General features: G+C 34.9%; 3 protein-coding genes across 5 annotated transcripts; all 3 read right to left on the bottom strand.

Moving 5' to 3' along the window:
• Positions 1-53: 53 nt before the first annotated feature.
• On the bottom strand, positions 54-7,796 carry crh-BP (corticotropin releasing hormone binding protein). Its single transcript, XM_003702495.3, has 7 exons — positions 7,661-7,796; positions 2,426-2,519; positions 2,180-2,340; positions 1,879-2,092; positions 1,410-1,588; positions 985-1,093; positions 54-699 (listed from the first exon to the last, which is right to left on the bottom strand). Exons 1-7 carry the CDS (start codon positions 7,766-7,768, stop codon positions 569-571), a joined length of 996 nt encoding a protein of 331 aa, XP_003702543.2. The 5' UTR covers positions 7,769-7,796; the 3' UTR covers positions 54-568.
• Positions 7,797-10,377: 2,581 nt separating this feature from the next.
• Positions 10,378-17,421, bottom strand: LOC100881308 (adenomatous polyposis coli protein-like). 3 transcript variants are annotated; one of them, XM_076541629.1, is made up of 10 exons: positions 16,566-17,421; positions 16,349-16,493; positions 16,117-16,268; positions 15,649-15,979; positions 15,158-15,587; positions 14,845-15,096; positions 14,532-14,765; positions 11,728-12,029; positions 11,035-11,189; positions 10,378-10,850 (listed from the first exon to the last, which is right to left on the bottom strand). In XM_076541629.1, the coding sequence occupies exons 1-10, from the start codon at positions 17,419-17,421 to the stop codon at positions 10,546-10,548; spliced, it is 3,162 nt and encodes a 1,053-aa protein (XP_076397744.1). In that variant the 3' UTR covers positions 10,378-10,545. The 3 variants fall into 3 exon arrangements, with proteins under 3 accessions (XP_076397744.1, XP_012138834.1, XP_012138832.1); XM_012283444.2 differs by lacking the exons at positions 10,378-10,850; positions 11,035-11,189 and having other exon boundaries at positions 12,025-12,155; XM_012283442.2 differs by lacking the exons at positions 10,378-10,850; positions 11,035-11,189; positions 11,728-12,029 and adding an exon at positions 13,088-14,460.
• Positions 17,422-17,984: 563 nt separating this feature from the next.
• Positions 17,985-18,630, bottom strand: SmD3 (small ribonucleoprotein particle protein SmD3). Its single transcript, XM_003702443.3, has 2 exons — positions 18,315-18,630; positions 17,985-18,241 (listed from the first exon to the last, which is right to left on the bottom strand). The coding sequence occupies exons 1-2, from the start codon at positions 18,628-18,630 to the stop codon at positions 18,129-18,131; spliced, it is 429 nt and encodes a 142-aa protein (XP_003702491.1). The 3' UTR covers positions 17,985-18,128.
• Between the last annotated feature and the right edge of the window lie 2,459 nt (positions 18,631-21,089).

Raw genomic sequence — 21,089 nt, 5'->3', positions numbered from 1 at the left:
AAACGCATTTCTTTGTTTATTAAAACACGATAGCAGTAATAAATAAATGAACGTTGACAAATAACTAATATTTATTCAGTTGTTAAAAGCAATTGGCACATATTAACCAATTTAGCTTTTACAAGAATAAAAATCCAAGGCCTTCCACTAAATTTCTAAAACGATTATATTACTATCGACACAAGAAATCTACACATCCAACACGTGTACTGAAATCCATTTATCACAAGTTACCTTCTATCAAATTATAAAAGAGATCTCGGGAAAGGAACGTTTAAGACAAAATATTTTACATTCAATGTAGACTTCCATGATTTGAGCGTTAATTAAAAAATGATCTCGCAATAAAATACACTCACTCACACAACAGCCTACAAAATTATAACAAAGATCCAAAGTACACTCAATATCTTTTGACTACCGAAAGTAGAATCTAATGAACTGATTTCGCAAAATCTCTGAACAGTGGATTAAATTTTGGGATCTTTGTCAGATTCATTTGATAATAAATGCAATTTACAATGAAGTTACTCAACTTCAAGCGCCAACGATGAACGGCCTATATCAATTAGAGACTAATATTCGTGTCGAATAAATCCTCCTTCAATGGCTGAATTTGCACCGTGATAGAGTTTTCAAAAAAGCCGCTCGATATTAACCGTATGGAGGTAACACCGTATTCTACCACCTCACGATAATCTGAAACAAAATAAAATTTATCTTGCAAATAAATTGTTTTAAGGTCTTTATAAATAGGTAAACTATTAAAGGGAAATGTTTCGAGTTCCAACTATTATTAACTGAAAGCATTGGAATTGTAATCCTTCAATATAGACTTGGGAGGATTATTGTATGTATAATAAGGTCTTAGGTTCCAATCGGGTTGCTCGAGTTCAATGGTGGTACACTAATATCCGTAGGAGTCACTTCCAGTTATTTTCCAATTGGAATCGATACGATGCCCCAAGTTATTAACCGTATTACCTGGTTTAGAATCTATTCCACAAATAGAATCAACTATCTGAACTTTAGACGTGTCCAGACCGTAGCTACCTCCAATTACCACTCGATCGTGTGGACTGGTTTCCTCGCACTAAAAATGAACATTGATATCAATAACTATACTCGATAATTCTTATTATAAATAATATTAATTATTAATAATCTTACACAAAGTGTAATTGTTAGACTAATGTGTTTCATTGGAATATGATTACAGTTATTGTCAGGTCAATGATCAAGAGTAATCAATTAGTTAACTTTTACCCTAAATAACTAAACCTTAACTACATCGTCAGAAGGAAATAGAGTAGAAGTACAGAAGGGGCTAATAGAAGTAATTGGAGGCGATTAAACTTAATCGACTGTGTAATCGACGATCTATGATCTTTTACTGAAAGAATACGAACTTTCTGCAAAGTTCCGGTTTCAGTGGTGCGAACGGAACCAAGGAAATTAGATACGCCGACTTCGAGTGCGATTACTTGCACGGTTGCTGGATACAGTGCTACGTAGGTGCAATTTATCCGTCTTCCGTAATTACGGATCGTAAACGGCTCGTTTATGCTCGTTGCTAAGACATTGCAGGCTATAAAATCGTTAAGAAATATACAGTTATTCTCTATTATTAAAATACAAAAGGGGTAACTTCGACAGAGATCTGGAATAACCCTTTGTATCAATAAAGCTCTCTATTCCCACCCTTTTAAAATCTAAAATTATACCATTCAGTAAAAGCTATTGATACTGAATTACAAATGTATTCACAATGGAAGTCTTCACAATTATTTAAGTTTCCCAGCAAGCATTGTTCCAGATGGAATTTGAAATTGTGGATAGTTGGCTATAAAGCTTCTCATCCGTGTCATTGAAACTTACGTCTGGGATTTTTTATGAATCTAGCAAGCACAGTGAAACCCTTCCCGGCTTTCGGAATTCTGTATTGTATAACAGCAACGTTCTGTGAACTGGCGAAGGTTCTTTTCATGCCGATATTTTTACCGCAGAATTCGGTGCTTCTTTGCTTGAGCGGCAATCGATGATCTATTTCACTGGGAAACACTTCGCCGTTCAACTCCCATCCATCGACCACCTGCGCGTTATAAAAATACATACATACAGGGGTAAACGGACGGTCGCAATATTGTTCCTTTTATACGCTATTCAAGCATTTGTTTACCGAGACAAGTCCATGGTGTTCGCAGGGAACGTCGAAACTGATGAAGTTTATCTCCACTTTTTCATCGGGTTCGGCCAGAAAATAAATTCCGCAAACCTTTTCGTTGTTAGACTCTGAGGTGTATATGAAAGAACCTGGCTCTGACGTCACGAACATGCAATCTACAGAAAAAAAATTTTGTTGAAGCAATCAAAATTTAACAATGACGCGTTAAAGTATTTTTTTATAAGAGAAAATAATTTATACCTGTGACTGGTTTGAAACGCCTGTAGGTATTAAACAATCCGTTCTTTAAGTCGGGACGGTAAAAATCCTTTGATGCGAAACGTTCTCTGGGAAACTACAGAGGAAAACAATAATACAATCAATCTATCTTGATAATGCCACTGAAACCTAAAGAATTTTATCACATTATATATTGACTCCCTATTTCATCTGTCTATTTCATAACTTTTATATTCATCTACTCTTATATCCATTTCTTATATTCATCTTACATCCACTTATAATTTAACTTTAAAAATTGTGCACATCTTGCAGTGACTGCAAGTAAGAAATAGCAACTAATTTTGTACCAATGGTTGGGAGTGGATTATGTACGTTACGGGAAAGATCATTCGATGAATAACTAATACCAACAGAATTCAAATGTCTATTCTCTCATGTGACATTAACTGGAAATATCTTTATCGACAGACGGATATTACGGCGCGATCGTCACTGGCGAACATAATTATCTGCCTGCATCCCTGGTGAATATAGAAAATATTGCAATAATGAATCGCAGCTTCGATTATACTAATTGCAATAATAAGGTTAATAGTGAGTCGTTAATTATCTTTAGTACCTAGAATACAATCACGAGAATTTCATTCTGAAGTCACTAATTGCGATTGCAATTTCTCGTGATTATATTTGACAACAATAATCCCGAGTAACAGGTTTTAAATTTGTGAATCCGTGGATTTTTACGAGATTAAAGGATGAGGATTAACAACGTCCCTTTGAGTAACAATAATATCTCATCTTCTAAAGGTCGTAAACAGAAAATATGAAATTACTTTTCCCGGCGACAATTTGTCGATCTCCGATGAATTGCAAGAAATGAAGTCTCAGCTAACGGAAACGTTAACGGATGAAGGGAATTATGTCCCCGAGGCACTGTTTTACGATTACTTTTCCGTCTTACGGAGAAATGAAATTCAACGAATTGACTAGCAGGTGGCCAATGAAGATACTCATGGCCTTTCAACAAGGCTCTTCCTTCTTAATCCGTTTCTTTATCGAATCTCTCCCACTAAAAAAGTCTCTTGAGTACCAAGATATGATCTACATAAAACCTCCTCATTATAATGATATAACAATGTTTGTAACTTATCTAAAAAAGAAAATAAATAAGAAGTACAACTTTGGAATGACCTTAGATTAAAGCATGTAGTTACTAACAATACTGTTACTATTATAACTATTACATTGTTATAATTCCAAAAGCTGGTATGGCTTCAATTTGAATCCTTAATGAAAGTAGTGAAACATGTTAGAACCTGGGACGCAATCAATTGTTATGTAATCCGTTCAGAATCAGCAAATGTTACGTTAACGGCGTTTCTCGCTCATTCAGCACACGCACGTGTACCAGGGATTTCATGTGAACCGTACAAATCTTCAGAGCTTAATCTATCACAACAAACATTAAACATTATTTGAATCAGCAACAATATTTCAATATGTGCATTAATATAAACTTCATTATACCTATTTATTAAATTTTTAAATTAATTGTTAAATAACATGTAACAATTCTCTTTCAAGCCGATTAAATTTGGCGCGTTTTAAATTGGCGCGATTTAAATCGATGTAATTGTATTCGGCACGATTCGATTCGTTACGTTTCAATTCAATGGAATTAAATTTTAATGGTTCAATTCGAAGTAGTTTGATATAATTGAATTCGGGATTCAATTCCGATGAATGCTTGTAGTCTTGATACCTGCTCGTTTGGTCAAAACGAACCCTTATAATCGCACGGTTCATGAATCCTAGTTAAAGCGTGCATCCTAGATATACGTTCGTTAAAACGAATCGAATTTTTCAACTCGAGCATGAAAAATGTCTCATGAATTTTCCTCGGAGCATCGTCACGACGCTCCTTTCATTTCTCGGTGCTGAAAGTGTCGTGTTACGATCATCGATAATGTTACCGGTGCACTTTTTTTAACGTAGTCTCTCCCAAATGAAGTCAGCGTCAAGCGTGGTAACTAGACTATTTTCAGGCCAATGTACTAAAAATGTTAGAAACTTATACATTTTTGGAAGAATAAATATATTTGGAAAAACTGGATTTTATTTAAAAATGTCAAATAAAAAAAGTAGCGTGTTCACGATGTTACCTTAAGGGTTATAAATAACCTCACTACATCCTTAACATTTCGAAAAACATGATAAATTCGTTATGTAATGGTACAGAGCCATACGATCCATTAAAATAGACGACACATCAATTTCCTTTCCATTTCCAATGTTCGACAACTTGAAATCGATAGGTAAACACTTTTAATAATGATAAAACTTTATTTAACGGTTCACCGCTGAATTTAAACTTCGTAAAGCTGCGCCACTGACAACCAAGTGATTACTTCCGGTTTATGGATACATGAATTTGATTTATAACAGATTATAAATTGACTAGACTCTTTGAACGATTTTGTTATATCGATTATCGATAACAGATTCAACTCCGACTGTGTGCTCAAACTTTGAGGTTATATTTGTATAAAATATTTACCATTAGAACAATTATACCGTATAATATATTTACTTAACGTACCCACGCTTGTAAATTAATTTCTCTTTGACGAATCTCAACATTTGATTAACATTTCCTAATGAAACTTCGAATCAGATTGTTTGATCGAAATTTTTCGTTTGGCATTGTAAACAATGATATATCGAAGCGATGTATCGAAATCCTTCTTAAATTTCGAATTACGCGTTAACCAGACACATCGGTGGCGATTTATGATCGACTAAGAATACATAATCGATGTGCAAACAGCGGTACAGCCGTTGTAAATATTTGCGATGACACGGATTCACCTTGTGACGATTGTTTTAAAACGAGATGCTTTTTTTGCAAAGGATAAATTGAATAACACAGGTTAAGAGGTAAAAGAAACGTCAAGACCTATTGATTCGAATGTCGATCGATCGATGGTAAGATGGTAAGCTGCATTTAAAAAAGGGAAGTACATCTTTCACAATTACATATAGAAAAGAGTATTAAAAACAGTTGAATAGTAACTGTATTTTAATTAGAATTAATAAAATATCGTAATGAAGATGTTTATGTTATCCTTTTAGGATAGCCTCAAAAACATTTGAAGCGGAAGTCTCAAAATGGCGCGCAATTTAAAACGACACGTAAGTTCTAGCACTTTATATAACTTTGTTACCTTGATCTGCTAGTTATAACTTCGGAGTACGTTGCCACTCGATTTTTCGCATGTTACCTGAGCGCATAAATTGCGTTTACACTGACAACAAGCAATTTCACTTTGCAGGTCGCCAAACCTAACGGCGCTCTCGATAAGGCTTGGAGGCGAATAAAAGATTACAGAAACATCCGCTTCGAAGTTACGAATGTTCCTTGTTAAGAGACTACACGCTCACAAGCTGACGCATAGCAAAATCTTTGCAAAGATGAAAAGTTAGGGAAATGGAAATTTATGAAACTACTTCAAGGATATTCAGAGCATAAATAATATAATCATGCGTAACTTGGTCAGAACAATCTGATTCACCAGAATGAATCATGTATGGGGAACAAAGAACATAATACAGTACTTTTGTTCTTATACAAATTTTGAAAAGTTCATATAATTAGAATAGAATAGGGCTACATTCTATATGCATAATTAAGTACTTGTAGTATAATATGGTATAGCATAGTTTATAATAGTATATACAATACTGTAAGTACAATATTAATGTTGTATTGAAATATTTAAAATAATGTACATAGTATAAGATATATTAAAAATGTTATAATCAACAGGTACAAGATAAATGAAATTGAACTGTTCTGGAATTGTAAAGAAGTCATGTAATAAGCATAAACACAAAACATTTAACAATTTATATATCATACACAGCTGAAAACACTGGATATCTTATCGAACGATGCAATCATTGAAATACGTGATTCCTCGGTTGTTTCGAAGAATATAATAATGCTTTTTCCAGTCGAGTAATCGCAAAATATTCAGAGAAGCGATTTTACAAAGTCCCTTATCATTTTTTACCTCGGAGGGTAGCACGGAAACGAACCATTCGGTTTGGGTTACAATACAAATTCCAGTGTAGAGTTATTGTATGATACTCTATAACACGGATTTTGATTGAATCGATGCTTGTATTCGAACGTAAAAGCGTGTATGTTTTCAGTAATAAGATTACTGCACCCTCTGTTCCGAACGAAATAGCAAAGGTGACCTTCCTAAAAGGCCACTAATAAGTTTGATTTCGTTTGCAGGCATTTTGGAGACACAGATACTTGATCTATAAAGAAACTCGACTGAAATCAGTGTCCTATTGGAAACCTTATGAAAATTACGTTCATAAAAATCTTATGAAAATGTTTATCTTACTAATGGAATTCTTATGAACATTCTTATCTTGTTCCATTCATCTTATTACTACTTCAGGCCGGTTTATGAAAGATATAAAACTGAGAATGTTATGAACCCCCTTTATTAGTTACAGCACGAAGTTTCAGAACTTTGGGAAAGTATTCAGTATTTCGAGTCAGAAATTGTAATCTTCAACTTTATTCGAATCATTTAAGGGTGGAACTGAAATTATTGTTCTAGATGTTATCTCGATCAATTTAACTTTGCAGATATTAATTTATAGCCAATTTAAAAGATATTAAATTTGCAGGCGTTCGGAGTAAGTGAAACGTGTTTATTAAAATTCCTTTTTCATCTATGAATCTCAATTAATTTATTAATCGGGAAATCTTTATTCAAGAATCCGGTGGAGCAGGAAAAGGGATATGAAGGCATGTGGTGTTTACTTTGAAGTACCCGAGCAACTAATTGCCATGACAAAGGGAGGGAAATGTAAGCATCGTCCGAGTAATGATCGATCAGAACTTCGTTATTGGTATTCTTTTTAGGAGCTCGTGCGTGTCGTACAGAATCAATTTGGTATCACTTAATTAGTAGCTCTATCACAACACTATACATCCAATACATCCAGCAAAAAGTGGTACAGTTATCTATATTCATAGACAATTACGAACCTCAAAAGCTACAGAATTATTAGACAAAATTTAAATACTTCAATTACATTCAATATTCACTTAGGATCTATTGGATACAATTATTTGCAAATGGAACATTAATATGTTCTATCGTGTTATTAACATAAAATATTAATTGTAACAACTTGCAGGTGATCAAGAAGTGTAAAGAGTCTTACCTGTTGCTGATAGTGCTGATAATCGGTGTTCCCTTTGATCGCGGCGGAAGCAGCGTTCAGGAGGCCAACAACGAGCAGCAGCCTCGTCAAATGACGTCCGGAGGACATGTTTATCGTGAAATGGAAGCGGAAGTGAGACCGTAGTTGGCAAGGATCTTTATTCTTCACCACCGAATCTGCCTACGCGCGTTCGCTTCAGGACCAACCGGAGATTGTGTGGCGTCGCGACGCGCGGCGTCCCTCTTATACTCGCTAGTCCAGCTCGCGATTCGTCCACGCTGCGCATCCCCGAGCACTTGCTGCGTTACACTGACGACGATAACGCTGATAACTTGCAGCAGCAAATTTGTACGCTCGAGGACCAGGTGAGACAACCTGGTTGGTCTCTGATTTATTGAAAGTCGGGGAACAAATGTTCACCGATGAATTGAACTCGGAGGATGGGGAGCTGACGCGAGAATGTGATTTATTGTGCAGTAGAACAATCCAGTATTTAAACAGACTCCGTCTGAGCAGTCTATTGTTTAAACTACTTAATGTACTTCCCGGCTGCTTCCATGTTAGTAGCATTTAGAGGAGAATTGTAATAACGATTTAACTCTGTTGATATGAAGTATGGGTTAAATGAACAATATTTTTAAAAATAGTCAATCGTTTAGTTACTTCGATGATTTTATTTCTTGTTCAAACTCTTTTATTGGTTCAGACGTCTGTACAAATCTATTGCAATTAAACTGCATTGTTGGGGACTCGTAACTTGACCTGGAGCGTTAACATGGGCCTTTAATTGTTTCCTAGAAGTATTTCATTCAAGTCATAAACAGTCAACAAAGTTAGAGCATTAGGATTCTGCATGTCATTAGTTGAGGAACGTTATAAAAGATTCAAAAGCAAACTTGCAAGTATGTAAATCAAAGGGAAAGTTACCTACAGAATATAATGACTCCAGGGATATGGTATACTGTACTAAAAAAAACTTTCTGCGCGACGAACAACATGCAGTTTATTTGAATATAAATAAGCGAAGATACCGCTTTTATGTTTGAAAAAAGTACATTTTCAGATGTAATGTAACAAAAATCTTTTAGTAAATAAGCGGAAGAGGGAATTGCATGTAGCAACTTTTTGCTTTAGTTTAATTAAATCATTCCATAAATCACCGAGTGAAATTAATGATTTTATCTTGTAGAAACCGAGCTTGCGAATGCACTCGAAATGTCTCGCAACAGCAAAGCTGATAACAAGGTAGAGGTATACGTACTAGCGACGTTCTAAAACAAAACGAGCGGAAGGGACAAGTCAAAACTTGTGCGTGCTGTTTATTGTCTCCGGCTTGAGGTCGTGAAATTTATACCAGCCGTTTTAAACAATTTTACGGAGTAAAGAAGATAGCTTGCAAGTTTTGTATTTCAGATTAAAGTTAATGTATACGAAGCTATATTGAAGTTTGAATCATACTTTGTAACATCATTTTTTACATTTATGATATATCTCTTTTTCAGCCCACGTTAATTCATCGTCCATCGTCTAAAATGATAAGAAACGAGGTGCAATAGAAATTGACCCCCTGCAGGAACGGCAACGGCCTCATAACTGCACCAACAGCGACAACAATGAAACCGCCTTGTTCGGAAATAATGAAATTAATCGACTATTCTTACTTTGCAGACAGTACTAAAATCTTAAACATTTAGTCCAATAGATATATACTTTAGATAATAGATAATTGTCACACTGCTACGATATAGTTACAACGATAAATATGTTATTCAACAGGTGAACAGCTTTCTCAATGTTGAATCAAATGTATAAACGTTTACGTTCCTTTGAAATCATGACCCGGATCAATTAAGACCTTTAACTACGATGATTATCTGCAGGAATAATCGCTGTAAACTCTACTAAAGACTACATCTCTTCTGCAAGAGATTTTCCCCTGGGTCCAATTACCTTACTACAATTTCAAGACTTGTGAATTGTCTTTGTAAAGAGTTCTATTTCTTCCTGGATCAATCTTATAAAATATAAATATTACCAGAGTCATTCACAAGCTTCGTTGCACTTAAATGCTACCAAACTTTGCCTAAGTTTATCTTTTATTTTCAGATATCCCCCTCGATCATGAGGAGCATTGTTTGAAGCCAGAATGCCACACGCAAAAAGACAGAAAGGAAAACTGAAGGTCTTAGGATGAAGAAAAAACGTGGGAAGGTCGAAACACTTTGCACGTTAAGAAGAACGCGCAATAAATATTTTAATTGAGCATGAATAAGAATGTTGTGAAGCGATTTCGTATTTACGAAGGTTATCGATTATACAAAGTGTCTTCATCGTTATACAAGAATGGACTCGATGTGTTCGAACCGAAAAAAGGAACTGAATTATTCACTGCGATGCTTCTGAATTTTATTAAATCACGTCCGCGAGATTTACCGTGGTATTTCAATGGAACCACCTACCCTCATTTTGTCGTCGATTGTTTGTTCAAGTAAAACGTTTCTTAATTTCTCTTTAATTGGCGTCAGTACTTGTCAAATTCTTTAAACGATAGATAGCTTGCTATAGAGCTATGTTAACTTAATTATTTATTATAACTTGTTCGTAGAGGCAACATCGCAGACATTCAGAATAAAAAGTGTACGTCGCCGACTCTCCGGGCGTAACCTTCGTGCATAGGGAAGCAGAATACAAAGGCGCAAAAAAAGAAATAGCAGATCTCCGGTAGTTTCTCGTTTATTTACAGTGTGAACATTTTGATAACTGTTTACAGTCTTTATACACTGAGTAAACTCTACCAACAATTTCAAAACTTTATTCCAGATGTCATTAACACTATTATTGAGTCACCTTCTTCAACACAAAAGTATCAGAAATAGTTGGGAGGCTTAAGGACGAATATGTGGTGGAAAAGGTAAATCTAAATGAGAGGGCGTCTCGAGATGGCTTCTGTCGTGCCAGCCATCCACCGGTGTGTGATAGAGTCCATAATTCACGCCGTTCGTCGCAATTTTCTTCAACCCCTGTATGCTGGACAATATTAGAGCCATCTTGGCGAGCAGCAACGCTTTGCCGCCCAGCACGGCGAGAAACTGAAAACCCATAGGCACGAGGATGGATGTTATCAGCAGGAAGCCCATCATCATGAACGGTACCATATGGCCATATCTGCGGCGATGTCGGTGTCTGCGCCCTGAGTAAAATTTAAGTAGTAATACGAATGCTACAGTACTCGCTAAATGAACGCTAGCTAATTGAACGACCGCTAGACGAACGCTAGCTAATTGAACACCCGCTAGACGAACGCTAGCTAATTGAACACCCGCTAAACGAACATTCAACAATTACTGAATTACTAGAACAACATCTGTACCCACCTTCGAATATATTTTCATCTAATTTCGTCTCCGAATTGTTAACAGAAGCACCATTAACAAAGTGATCTACGTCAACCTTGAAGACGTGTGTACGTAAAAGACGCCATAGCCGCTTCAAAATCATCTCCGTCCAATTTGTATCGTTCTTTAATTCGCTAGGAAAAGAAGTTTTAAATAACGTACAATGATTTATGTTAACTGTGAAATATCTCCACAAAGAGCGTTTCAACGAAGCCCGTTTGACGATGAAATTAATTACAAACCAATGTAACGATAACAAGAACGGAGGGAGCACTCTTGAAAGGTAAAAAGCGATTTCTTGTACGAAAATGATCAATAAGAAATTAACTTTCATCCGCTTTCGCAGGGCTTCGGCCAGTTTCAAAGTGTAACGGAGCTTCTTCGAGAACTTTTACGTCCGAAAACTTCTCGCGAGCCAACGAAGTTCTCTGGGGAACTTTTACTAGACTTTTTCAAGAACTTTAAATTATTCAAAGTGGGACCGATGAACCTATAGTCTCCAGCTCAAAGCTGATACTAGATAACTCTAATCTCCTTATGACGTGAAATTGAAATTTACTATTACAGAGAAAAATAGCAGTAAATGTACATAATTTCATGGTACACTTCAGAATTAATTACTGGACCTCGATCATTAGGATCTTCGTGTTTGTGTAAAGTTAATTAACATACCTCTCAGTATAATTATCCGTGGAATTCGCCCTATCATGTTGGAATCGCACTAGATTTAGTCCGTCGAAGACAGGTATAACATCGTCTTCGAGGATCGAGTCAAGAACAGCCAATAGGTGTTCCTGTATGCACGTCTTGAACTTCTCCAGAAATTCATCCTGGCCCGCATTGTTCCAGGACTCCATTGGGCAATTCTTGAGCACAGTTTGCAGACCAGCATACCATTTCGTTTTGTCGTCGCATCCAGCATTGCCAGCCACGAGAAGCATGAGTGCAACCATATAGAATGCACGAGGGTGCATCTGCATTCAGAAGAACATCTATATTCTTAACGCTCAATACTCTTCGTTACATGGGTCTATTGTGACTGTAACAAGTCATTTCACTTATTGCTTTCTATCTTTCCTCGATAATCGAATTAACTAGCGCTGAAATAGGCACAAAATTTAATGAACACCTCAGTAATTAAATATTATTAAAAGTGCCATACTATGTCAGGTAACACCTAATTAGTTTAGCAGCTTTATTACATAAAAAATAACTAAGAATAGTATTCTCACAGTGAATGTAATTTTGATAGGTTAAACACGAATCCCTATTTCAGAAAAAAACGTTACCTCTGAACGCGAGCACACCACCGGAGATGTGTTCTCCAAGTCGGTTGTACTACAGTAAACGGACAACGGTGGCTATATGAAGATTTATAAACGCAGGAAATAGGCTAGAATGCTGGCCAAGTGGTCATTACGATTCATCGAAGGGCAACATGGTAGCGGTCAAAAGGCGGCACTTTTTATGCTCCAGCAAACCTGCTCTGTAATTATCAATGAATTACCCAAGGTTGCATGACAGTAGTCAGCTCATCGACTTTCCGCTGATAGGTTCAAATTTGACAACAAATTTGATTTAAAGTGTTAAAAGTACATTTCAATGATAAGGATTCTATTACTGGATCAAAAGATTTTATCTTTACTATCTCCACTATCTCATTGCATCTCTTATTACTTTCTTTAGTAACTGTATTAAATCTATCAGTTAATATTTCATTAGATGTACAAAGAGAAATGTAATCGTTTCAATTATGTAAGAAACAATGCAAACTCTAAGATAAAAGCTAAAGAGTTCACAAGAGATACTGCATTAATAGCTACAATCTATTTCTCAAGTGATGCATCCTCAGTATACATTACTTTACTTGTCCGGAAATGAATATTGCAATGCAAAAATTGCTAGCCACAAATGACAGTGTGCAACAGTATGAATTATCAAGTTTGCGGTACGTTGTCCAAGTCTAAACTATATGCATGTATACTGAAGAAAGAGAGGACGAGAAACATCAATTTTCATATAAAGAAAAAGATTTATAATAAATCAAGTTTCAAACTTTATTAATTACTGATGTAATAATAATACTTTAACAATGTTCGTGATATAAAAAAGCGCCTAACTAAGGTGAACAACAAAATCTGTCTATGTACCACTTTCTTCTTGCATGAAACAAATATCACAAGCAGTAGTAAAAAGTAGATACTTCAGAATTCATTAGGAAAAATAAAATGTAAAAATACAATAAATCACATGATTCAAACAAATCAGTTACAATAATACCTCGGCAAGATATATTGCACGCGAAGGAAATGCAGTTTCTGTCAAGTAAAATACAAATCACACCATATAAATTCAACAGTCTATTCTCTAAGGACATATCCTTAAAAAATATTTCATATAAAAAATACTCAAGAACTAGAAAAAAGGAGAAATAATTTTAGAATTCTGGATCACCTAGCTTCTCAATGTACAATATGTTTAAAAAGTCCACAATAGATTGTTCATAAGTTAATTATAAAAAATTAATTTAGTAAAGATGTCGAGAAGAAAACATAATGGATAGAGTATTCGATTAGGGTTCTTCATCATAATATTAACAAAATGACAAAGAGGTTAAGGCACATTATTCCTCACGCTTATACTACAGAACTAAACGAAGAAATCTTCAAAATAAGTATGAGCTAAAGCATCAATGATTCGTGTATGAATAAACATATTGCACATACTTTTCTAACCCTCTGTATAATTGATAAAACAAATAGTACAAAATACTATATTCGGTAGAAGTTTCCAATTATTCTTTGTTAATAAACGTATCTATTAGACCTGAATTCGATCCATCGCTGTTAACTATAAAAGTCTTCTTGTAAAACTTATTAGTTAAAAAGGATCAATCGAACTTCATCCCTCAATTACCGACAATCGCTATATTTGTTCTATCAAACATACGTCTTCGATCACTTCGTTCTATTCAATTATCATAAAAAAGTATTCAGTCTTTCAACAGCTGACGCGTAGAACAGTTATGTAACAACTCTCCTTATTCCTTCTAGGCCCTGCAAACGTATAAACTGCAACTATACATCAAATAATTGTCCTTGGTTACTGCTTCACGGTTTTCTGTGCTCTTCATTCCTTTAAGATATCTGTTCTTATACATTTGTTGAGGGAACTCGCTGAACTACATGTAAAGTATATTATATTCGATTACATCATTATCGACATAAACCCTTGCAACCCTTTTGAAAATGATAAAAGTATAATTTCTAAAAGAAACTATATAGGAGCACGTTCAGAAGAGAGCGCAGTTGAAGTTAAAAATGAGCCTGATGCCACCGCTCTTGACGTTGTTGTAGTGACTCGACGTCCAAGAGTTAAAGACGAGTTTAATGAAACGTTTAGTGCCTATAACAAATACCGATTATAGCAACAAAATTTTCTTGTACTAAACATCAAATAAAAACAAGTAGACTCACCTTTGGCATACCTGACTTAATACACTGAGCCAATATAATATCTTCCTCCTCTTCTGAAAGACTTAAATTATCTTCAAACGTTGCTGGCTTTTTAGACTGATGCTTATTTTGCTCAATATATTCTGATCGACGGTATGATGTTGAAGAAGATACTTTCACTGAATTAGCTACTTTAGATTTATCAATAGTTTGAGGCAATGACTGTGATATCAGTGATGAAATGTTCAATCTAACCTAAAATTATAATGTGAATACAGCATCAATAAAGAAATAATGTGCCACTAAACAAAAAGTATGCAAAGTAATAGCAAACCTTAGGCATCGCTGCCCTTATACACTCGCTCAAAATGGCTTCATCGTCCGAATGATTAGGACTATCATCCGAAAGTTCGTTTTCATTTCCTAACGATGTACGACACAGTGGTTTACGAATAATAGGATTCCTGTTGCCACTTTCTACAGGAGACGATGATGGTGTACCGCATATGTTGAATCTTTGTGACACTCCTTCTGCTTTTTGTGTGAAAGGAATGCAATTCGTTGGTGGGGGTGTTATTTGACGAACCTATATTTAAAACATTGTTATATATATAGCTTAAGAAGAAATCTGAAAAGAGAATATTTACTTTTGGTATTCCTGACTGAATACATTCATCAAGAATTTTTTCATCTTCTCCAGAAAGATTGGAGCTTTCGTCTGAAAGATCATTCCTGTGACACTCAACTTCACTTGAAGGTTTGGCTTCTTCGACTTTTTCGACGTCTTCCTGAACGCTTGGCATCGACAACGCTGAAAGATTTGATTGCGAGCCTACGGGAGAAATATCTGCTGGCGTATCTTCTGTGCAGTACACGTGTACCGTGTCTGGTGCAACAACAACTTCTATGGCATTTTTATTCGTTTTAGAAGTCGTTGTTGGTGTATTCACAGAAGTAACAGGAACGCGAGGTTCCAGCCTGTTTAAAACAGGTGTTCTTTGACACCGTCCTAACATATTTGATGACTCTGGTTGTATAGATTTTTGTACAGTAGATGTTTTGAAAGATTGTCTGTACCTGTAATGTATTTAGTGATGTTCAAGATTTTCATTATCTTTTTAAAAAATATGAAATATACCTGTTATTCTGTATACCCATGCTGATACATGCAGCCAACATATCTTCATCATCTTCATCTCCATCACTCACTTGCTCCTGATCTTTCTCAGTTTCAGCATTATTTACTTTTTCTTCTACTGGAGTTTCTTTAACATTCTTATCAAGATTATTTGAAGTTTTCTTTAATTCATCCTGTATTTTGGAACTATTTGTTATCTTCAATTCATCATCAATTGTAAGAGAACTAAGACTAGTAGCTGTAGAGAATTCAATAGGTGTTGATTCTTCCTTAAATGTGGCAATGTCATCTTCAAAAACACTGTTTCTTGGCATGGGACATTTGGAATATGCTGAAAATGATATTTGTTAAAAGACTTTATAGAACATTGTTATGCAACTTTAAAATATTGTTTGAATAAAGATCTATATAATTTTAATTATTTTTACTATTATTATTTTTTCGCTGACAATCAATATCATTGCATACATAAATGTCGAACCGACGGTCTTACTGCTTCGTCCGCGATTTTGCTTATGAAATCCGTGCATTGACTCTTGTGATTACGAGGACTTGGAGGGATAGTTTGTGTTGGTGAATCTGGTAATTCACTTGGAGACACAACACCACTAGTCCTACGGCTATTAAAAATTAACTTAGATGTAATTATTGTACCATTCTTATATAAAGTAACACCTTTAAATACAATTTGCTAAATTACCTAAAATCACTTATAACAGAGCTACGATCATCATGTATAGAATGCTGTTCAAATCCACTCAAAGAGCCAAGAGAACTGCAAGGTGAAAACATTAGAGGAGTCTCCTCTGCATAATAATCTTGTCTGCTGAATGTTACCATTTTGCCTGAAATCAGCACAAGAGCTTCCATAATATTCTCTACAAATACTATTTAAAACTTTTAAAAATGCAACAAACCTTCTTTATCTACAACTCTAGTACTACTTTTTCCTTCTATAGGGCTATCAGTTTCATCCGATATACGTAATCCACTTATATTAGCAGCAATTCCACTGCGATCTGCTCTTTCCGATGTATTATCAACTTTCTCTGAAGAATCTGTAGATGATACTTTAGAAATGATTCCAGTAACATTATTTCTTTGTGTGGTTGCACTACTAAGAGAATTAAGAGAATTAGCACGTGAGAAACCATCTGGTGTCCCTGCTTGATAATAATTATGCAACTTTTCAGGGGTAGGACAGCTAGGCTTACAAGTTTGAGAGGTTTTAGAAGTTTTCAGCTCTTTTTCAACAAGAATTGATTGCTCCTCATTGCAATTAAGAGACAATGTACGTTCAAAACATAGGTCTTCCTTACGACTAAGCTCAAGCACTTTCTTATTATGTTTCTTTTGTGAATCAACAGATTCTTTCGTATCTTCAAGACGCAAATCAGACATAGAAGTTGCAGTAGAAAAATTGAAAGGTGTCTCATACGGAGTTCCTTCTGTGCAATATGTCTTTATTGTATCCTCCTGTACACTACCTGGAAAATATTCAGGACTTTGTTTTTCATCATCATCTGTGTCATCTTCAGCGTATCTCAAACTGTAATCTGTTGGTTGATCAAGATCTGTTTCTGCATAATCCCCAAATAAATCTACTTTGGAGTCGCGTTCTCCAAATTCTTTTTTGCAATTTCGGACGTTCCGAGTAGAATTCTCGATCGAATTATTTTCACCCACTGCTTTTCGTTCCCTATATTTTTTACTGTAATCTACTGGCTGTTCGGTTGTCTCATCTTCGTACCTTCGTCCGGTACTTCTCTCCATACCAATCAATTTTCTTAGCCACTGCTTTTTAATCGAAAGATCCTTTGTGTTTTGAAAATATTTTCTTTGTACCTATGATCGTACCGGTCAGTCACTGAAGACGCTTGAATTATTAAATTTCTTTTGTAATAGTTAATAGTCAATTACTGTCACCACTCTTGGTGACCCTGGCATCGACGTTAATTACCTCGTGTGGCAAACCACAAGGGTCGACATCCTGACGTATTAAATATTGAGGTTGCGGCGACTCCCCATACGCAAGTGCAGCTCAGATTGGATAAATTCTACATCTAGGGGAAACCTAACCTTGAACAGATTACAAGCGGAAAGAAAAACACCAGAAAATATCGACCCCAAAAGAACGATACATATACGTTTGAAATACTCTACAAATAATTGAAATAAACAAGCAACGTAACTCGTGACGATATAACAGAATAAATGTTATATCTTTAATTTCCTGTACTTCTACATCTCTGAATTCATCATCTACCTCTGTAGACCCTTAGTAAGAAGGATAAAGTGAAGATGCTTCAGAAGCAAAGAAATATAAGTGACAAATGTTTGAAATATATATTCCATTGTTTATTAATACTTTCAAATACAATAAATTGAAATTTAGTCTTTTATAAACAGTGAAAAATTACAGTCATAGACTTATCTTAATCATCATTCTCTTAGCATTACATTCCTTATAATTTACAACATTATCCTCTTCCTCTTCCTGCTTGAGACCCTCCAGGTTGATTCTGTTGATTAAGCCAAGGTGCTGAACCGGTACCTCTACCTCTTTGATTCTGACCTCTACCTCTTCCACGAGCTAAAAGAAATACATTATTATTGTTGTGCTAATACCCTTATATCAGAAATTTAAGATTAAAATATCAATGAACCTTGGGCACGCAAAATAGCTGACTTTCCTCTACCAGCAGTTCCTGAACCTTTACCACCAGGTCTCTTAAACATCGGTGCATTTTTTAACATATCTGGTAATATGAGAAACCTAATCTTTGATCCTCTGATGTAAACATTTTCTAATTCTACTTCTCGACCGTCTCTATAAGTTACTGTAATATTTTGCATTTGGCAGTTCATATTGTCTTCAGCTTCTATTAGTTTTCCACGATAAACTTCACCGGTGTTTGTTTCACAGGTTACGATATGACCCTCCGCTTCGTGAAGCACTTTTATCGGCACTCCGATAGACATTGTGATTGTTAATTTGTTGATATAAATCTTTTACTTAAAAACTTGCTTAATTCGTTCAAGATTAAGAGCTTTTCTTACTAAAAACATTTAAAATATAGAAATTTTAAATGCATCAACTGAACAGTAACCTAACTCTTTGCGCTTGATGCACGTTTATGTCCCCTGACGACGCGTGTTCATACTAAAAAAGCTTCTACGCATGCGCGTAATTATATTTACAATAAACCGCGAAAAAGTCTATCCACATCATCTTGACATTTCGAAGTTTTTGTCATTAGTTTGAGTCAGCAAAATTGATTGAAAATATTTTTATTATTAATTGATCCATATAAATTGAAAAAAGAAGACTGTTGAAGCTTATGAAATATAAAGTTTATTGATGAAAATGTTAAATCCATTCTTCAGTTAATAATAAAAGTCAGTATTTATTGAAAACGTTAAAAGATAATTACAAATAATTTAGAGGAAACATAATTTTGATATTTATATCAAAATCGGAATTTTTTTTAAATAAGGAAGAGTCAGCTTCTTTCTTACGTCGGACTTTATAATAAAGGTTACCATTTTAATAATTCAGGGATACGCCAAATCAAAAATGAAACGGAAAAAAATTGATGGCGGGTCAGGTATAAAGAAGAGAAAGGAAAACAAAAAAAATACACAATGTATATCCTAAATTCTGAACCTTCTAGTGCAGACTTATTAGTCAGGATCTTAATAAATTCCTGTCGTAGATACGAAGATATTTGAATTGAAACTTTCCAAAATATATAGAAGGTTATAAATTCTTAATTTTAAGAGGTATGTAATTTCAATGTACCTACTGTTATATTTACCCATTTCTTTTAACTAACATGATGTATTTCTGTAATTGACAATACTAGTTAAGCTTGGATCCAGAAGAGCATTAAATAAAAGCAAAAGAGAATGAAGAAAAAATACACTGTGTCCATTTTCAACCGTGAAAGAACCTAAAGGCTAAAAGCGGTTTTTCAAAGGATGATAAATCGTAATGGTATAATATATATTAAAATCGACGTGTTATTTTTAATCACTTAAACATACTAATATCAATCATGCAGTAATTACAAGCATTATTATGTCCATGTACAGAGTGTCTCAGAAAAGTTGTACACAATTTCAGAACAAATTGAAAAGTCCTTTAGTTTACAATGTACTATTTATGAAATAAATTTGACATTGGACGTTCGAGGTATCATATTTAAACAACTGAAAATAAGTTTGCAGTAGTTCAGTAATACAGGACTTTTCAATTTTTAAAGGCTATGCGGTTTTTGCGGTGTAACAATATTTTTGAAACACCCTGTATAATCAGCCGAGTATGAATGTCACTGTTCATCTCGTTTCCTGTTCTTTTTCACTCATCTCAAGTTTAATTTTCTTCCATTCGCTCTGTAGATATCACCTGCCCTGTAGAGCAGCTCTGTCAGGATTACACCAGATATCACGTTACATCTTATTGTTAGAAAAATATGCTATGCCTGAAATAGGATGAAGATCTGACGGCAATCATTTCATTAATATTATTGATAACCGGTACGTGTACGATATTATGTACACACGGATGCAATGTAGGTTTCCTTATGGATAAACATTAGTGTAGGGGAGGAGGCTTCCCACCTTTGTCTTTCAGAGATTAAATATGAAAACTTAATTTTCCAAATTTTTCTCAAAATTTTCAAAACTCCAAAGTTTGAAAGTTTTGAAAATCTACCAACCAAGAACCAAGTGACGGAGCTTCTTTCCCTTACGTCATTTTCCCTACGGAAGCCTACCCTGTTCTTCTAGTATACTCAAATGTAGTTAACGTTCTGCAACCGTCAGAACGGAACTCTTTCGCGGCAACGAGTCCCAAGAAACTACATAAATGGCATGCGAGACTGTTATCAAACGTAAGTGCTCATTGGAAGGATCATAACAAAAGAAATGTTTCCAAATAATAATCGTATGATTTCAATACATGCAATATACATATGGTGTAATTAAATTTCATTGCTTTTACAGGGGAACAAGTGTCTTTCCTTCACTGTAAATGGTATTGTATCAAGCACTTGAGTAACTGAATGCAACAGAAAAGTGTTACTGTATCGTACAACAGAAAAAAAAGGAAAGTATAAAAATGATCGTGCCACTTGAAAAAGAAAATGAAAGTAAAAAGAAAGAAAAGGTTAAACGCACTATTTCTGAAAATAAAAGACGATGACATGTGTAAAGTGCGTCAACAATGTGCTGTTTTAGTTATATTGAAACAATACGATTTTTATTTATAACATTTTCTTCATACGACGATTACAAAAAGTTGAAAAACTGTGACGACTGATCAAGTCTCACTTCTGTACACATTAATATGTATATTGTCGATAGACATTATGCTTAGCGTGTTGTCTGATGAAGTCACGGCAAATATGTATAAGTATGCAAAACGTAATGTATATCAC

Source organism: Megachile rotundata, chromosome 16, assembly GCF_050947335.1.
Source record: "Megachile rotundata isolate GNS110a chromosome 16, iyMegRotu1, whole genome shotgun sequence".
Classification (NCBI taxonomy): Eukaryota; Metazoa; Arthropoda; class Insecta; order Hymenoptera; family Megachilidae; genus Megachile; species Megachile rotundata.
Note: the sequence above shows the minus strand (reverse complement) of the source record. Positions and strands in the feature narration are given on the sequence as shown.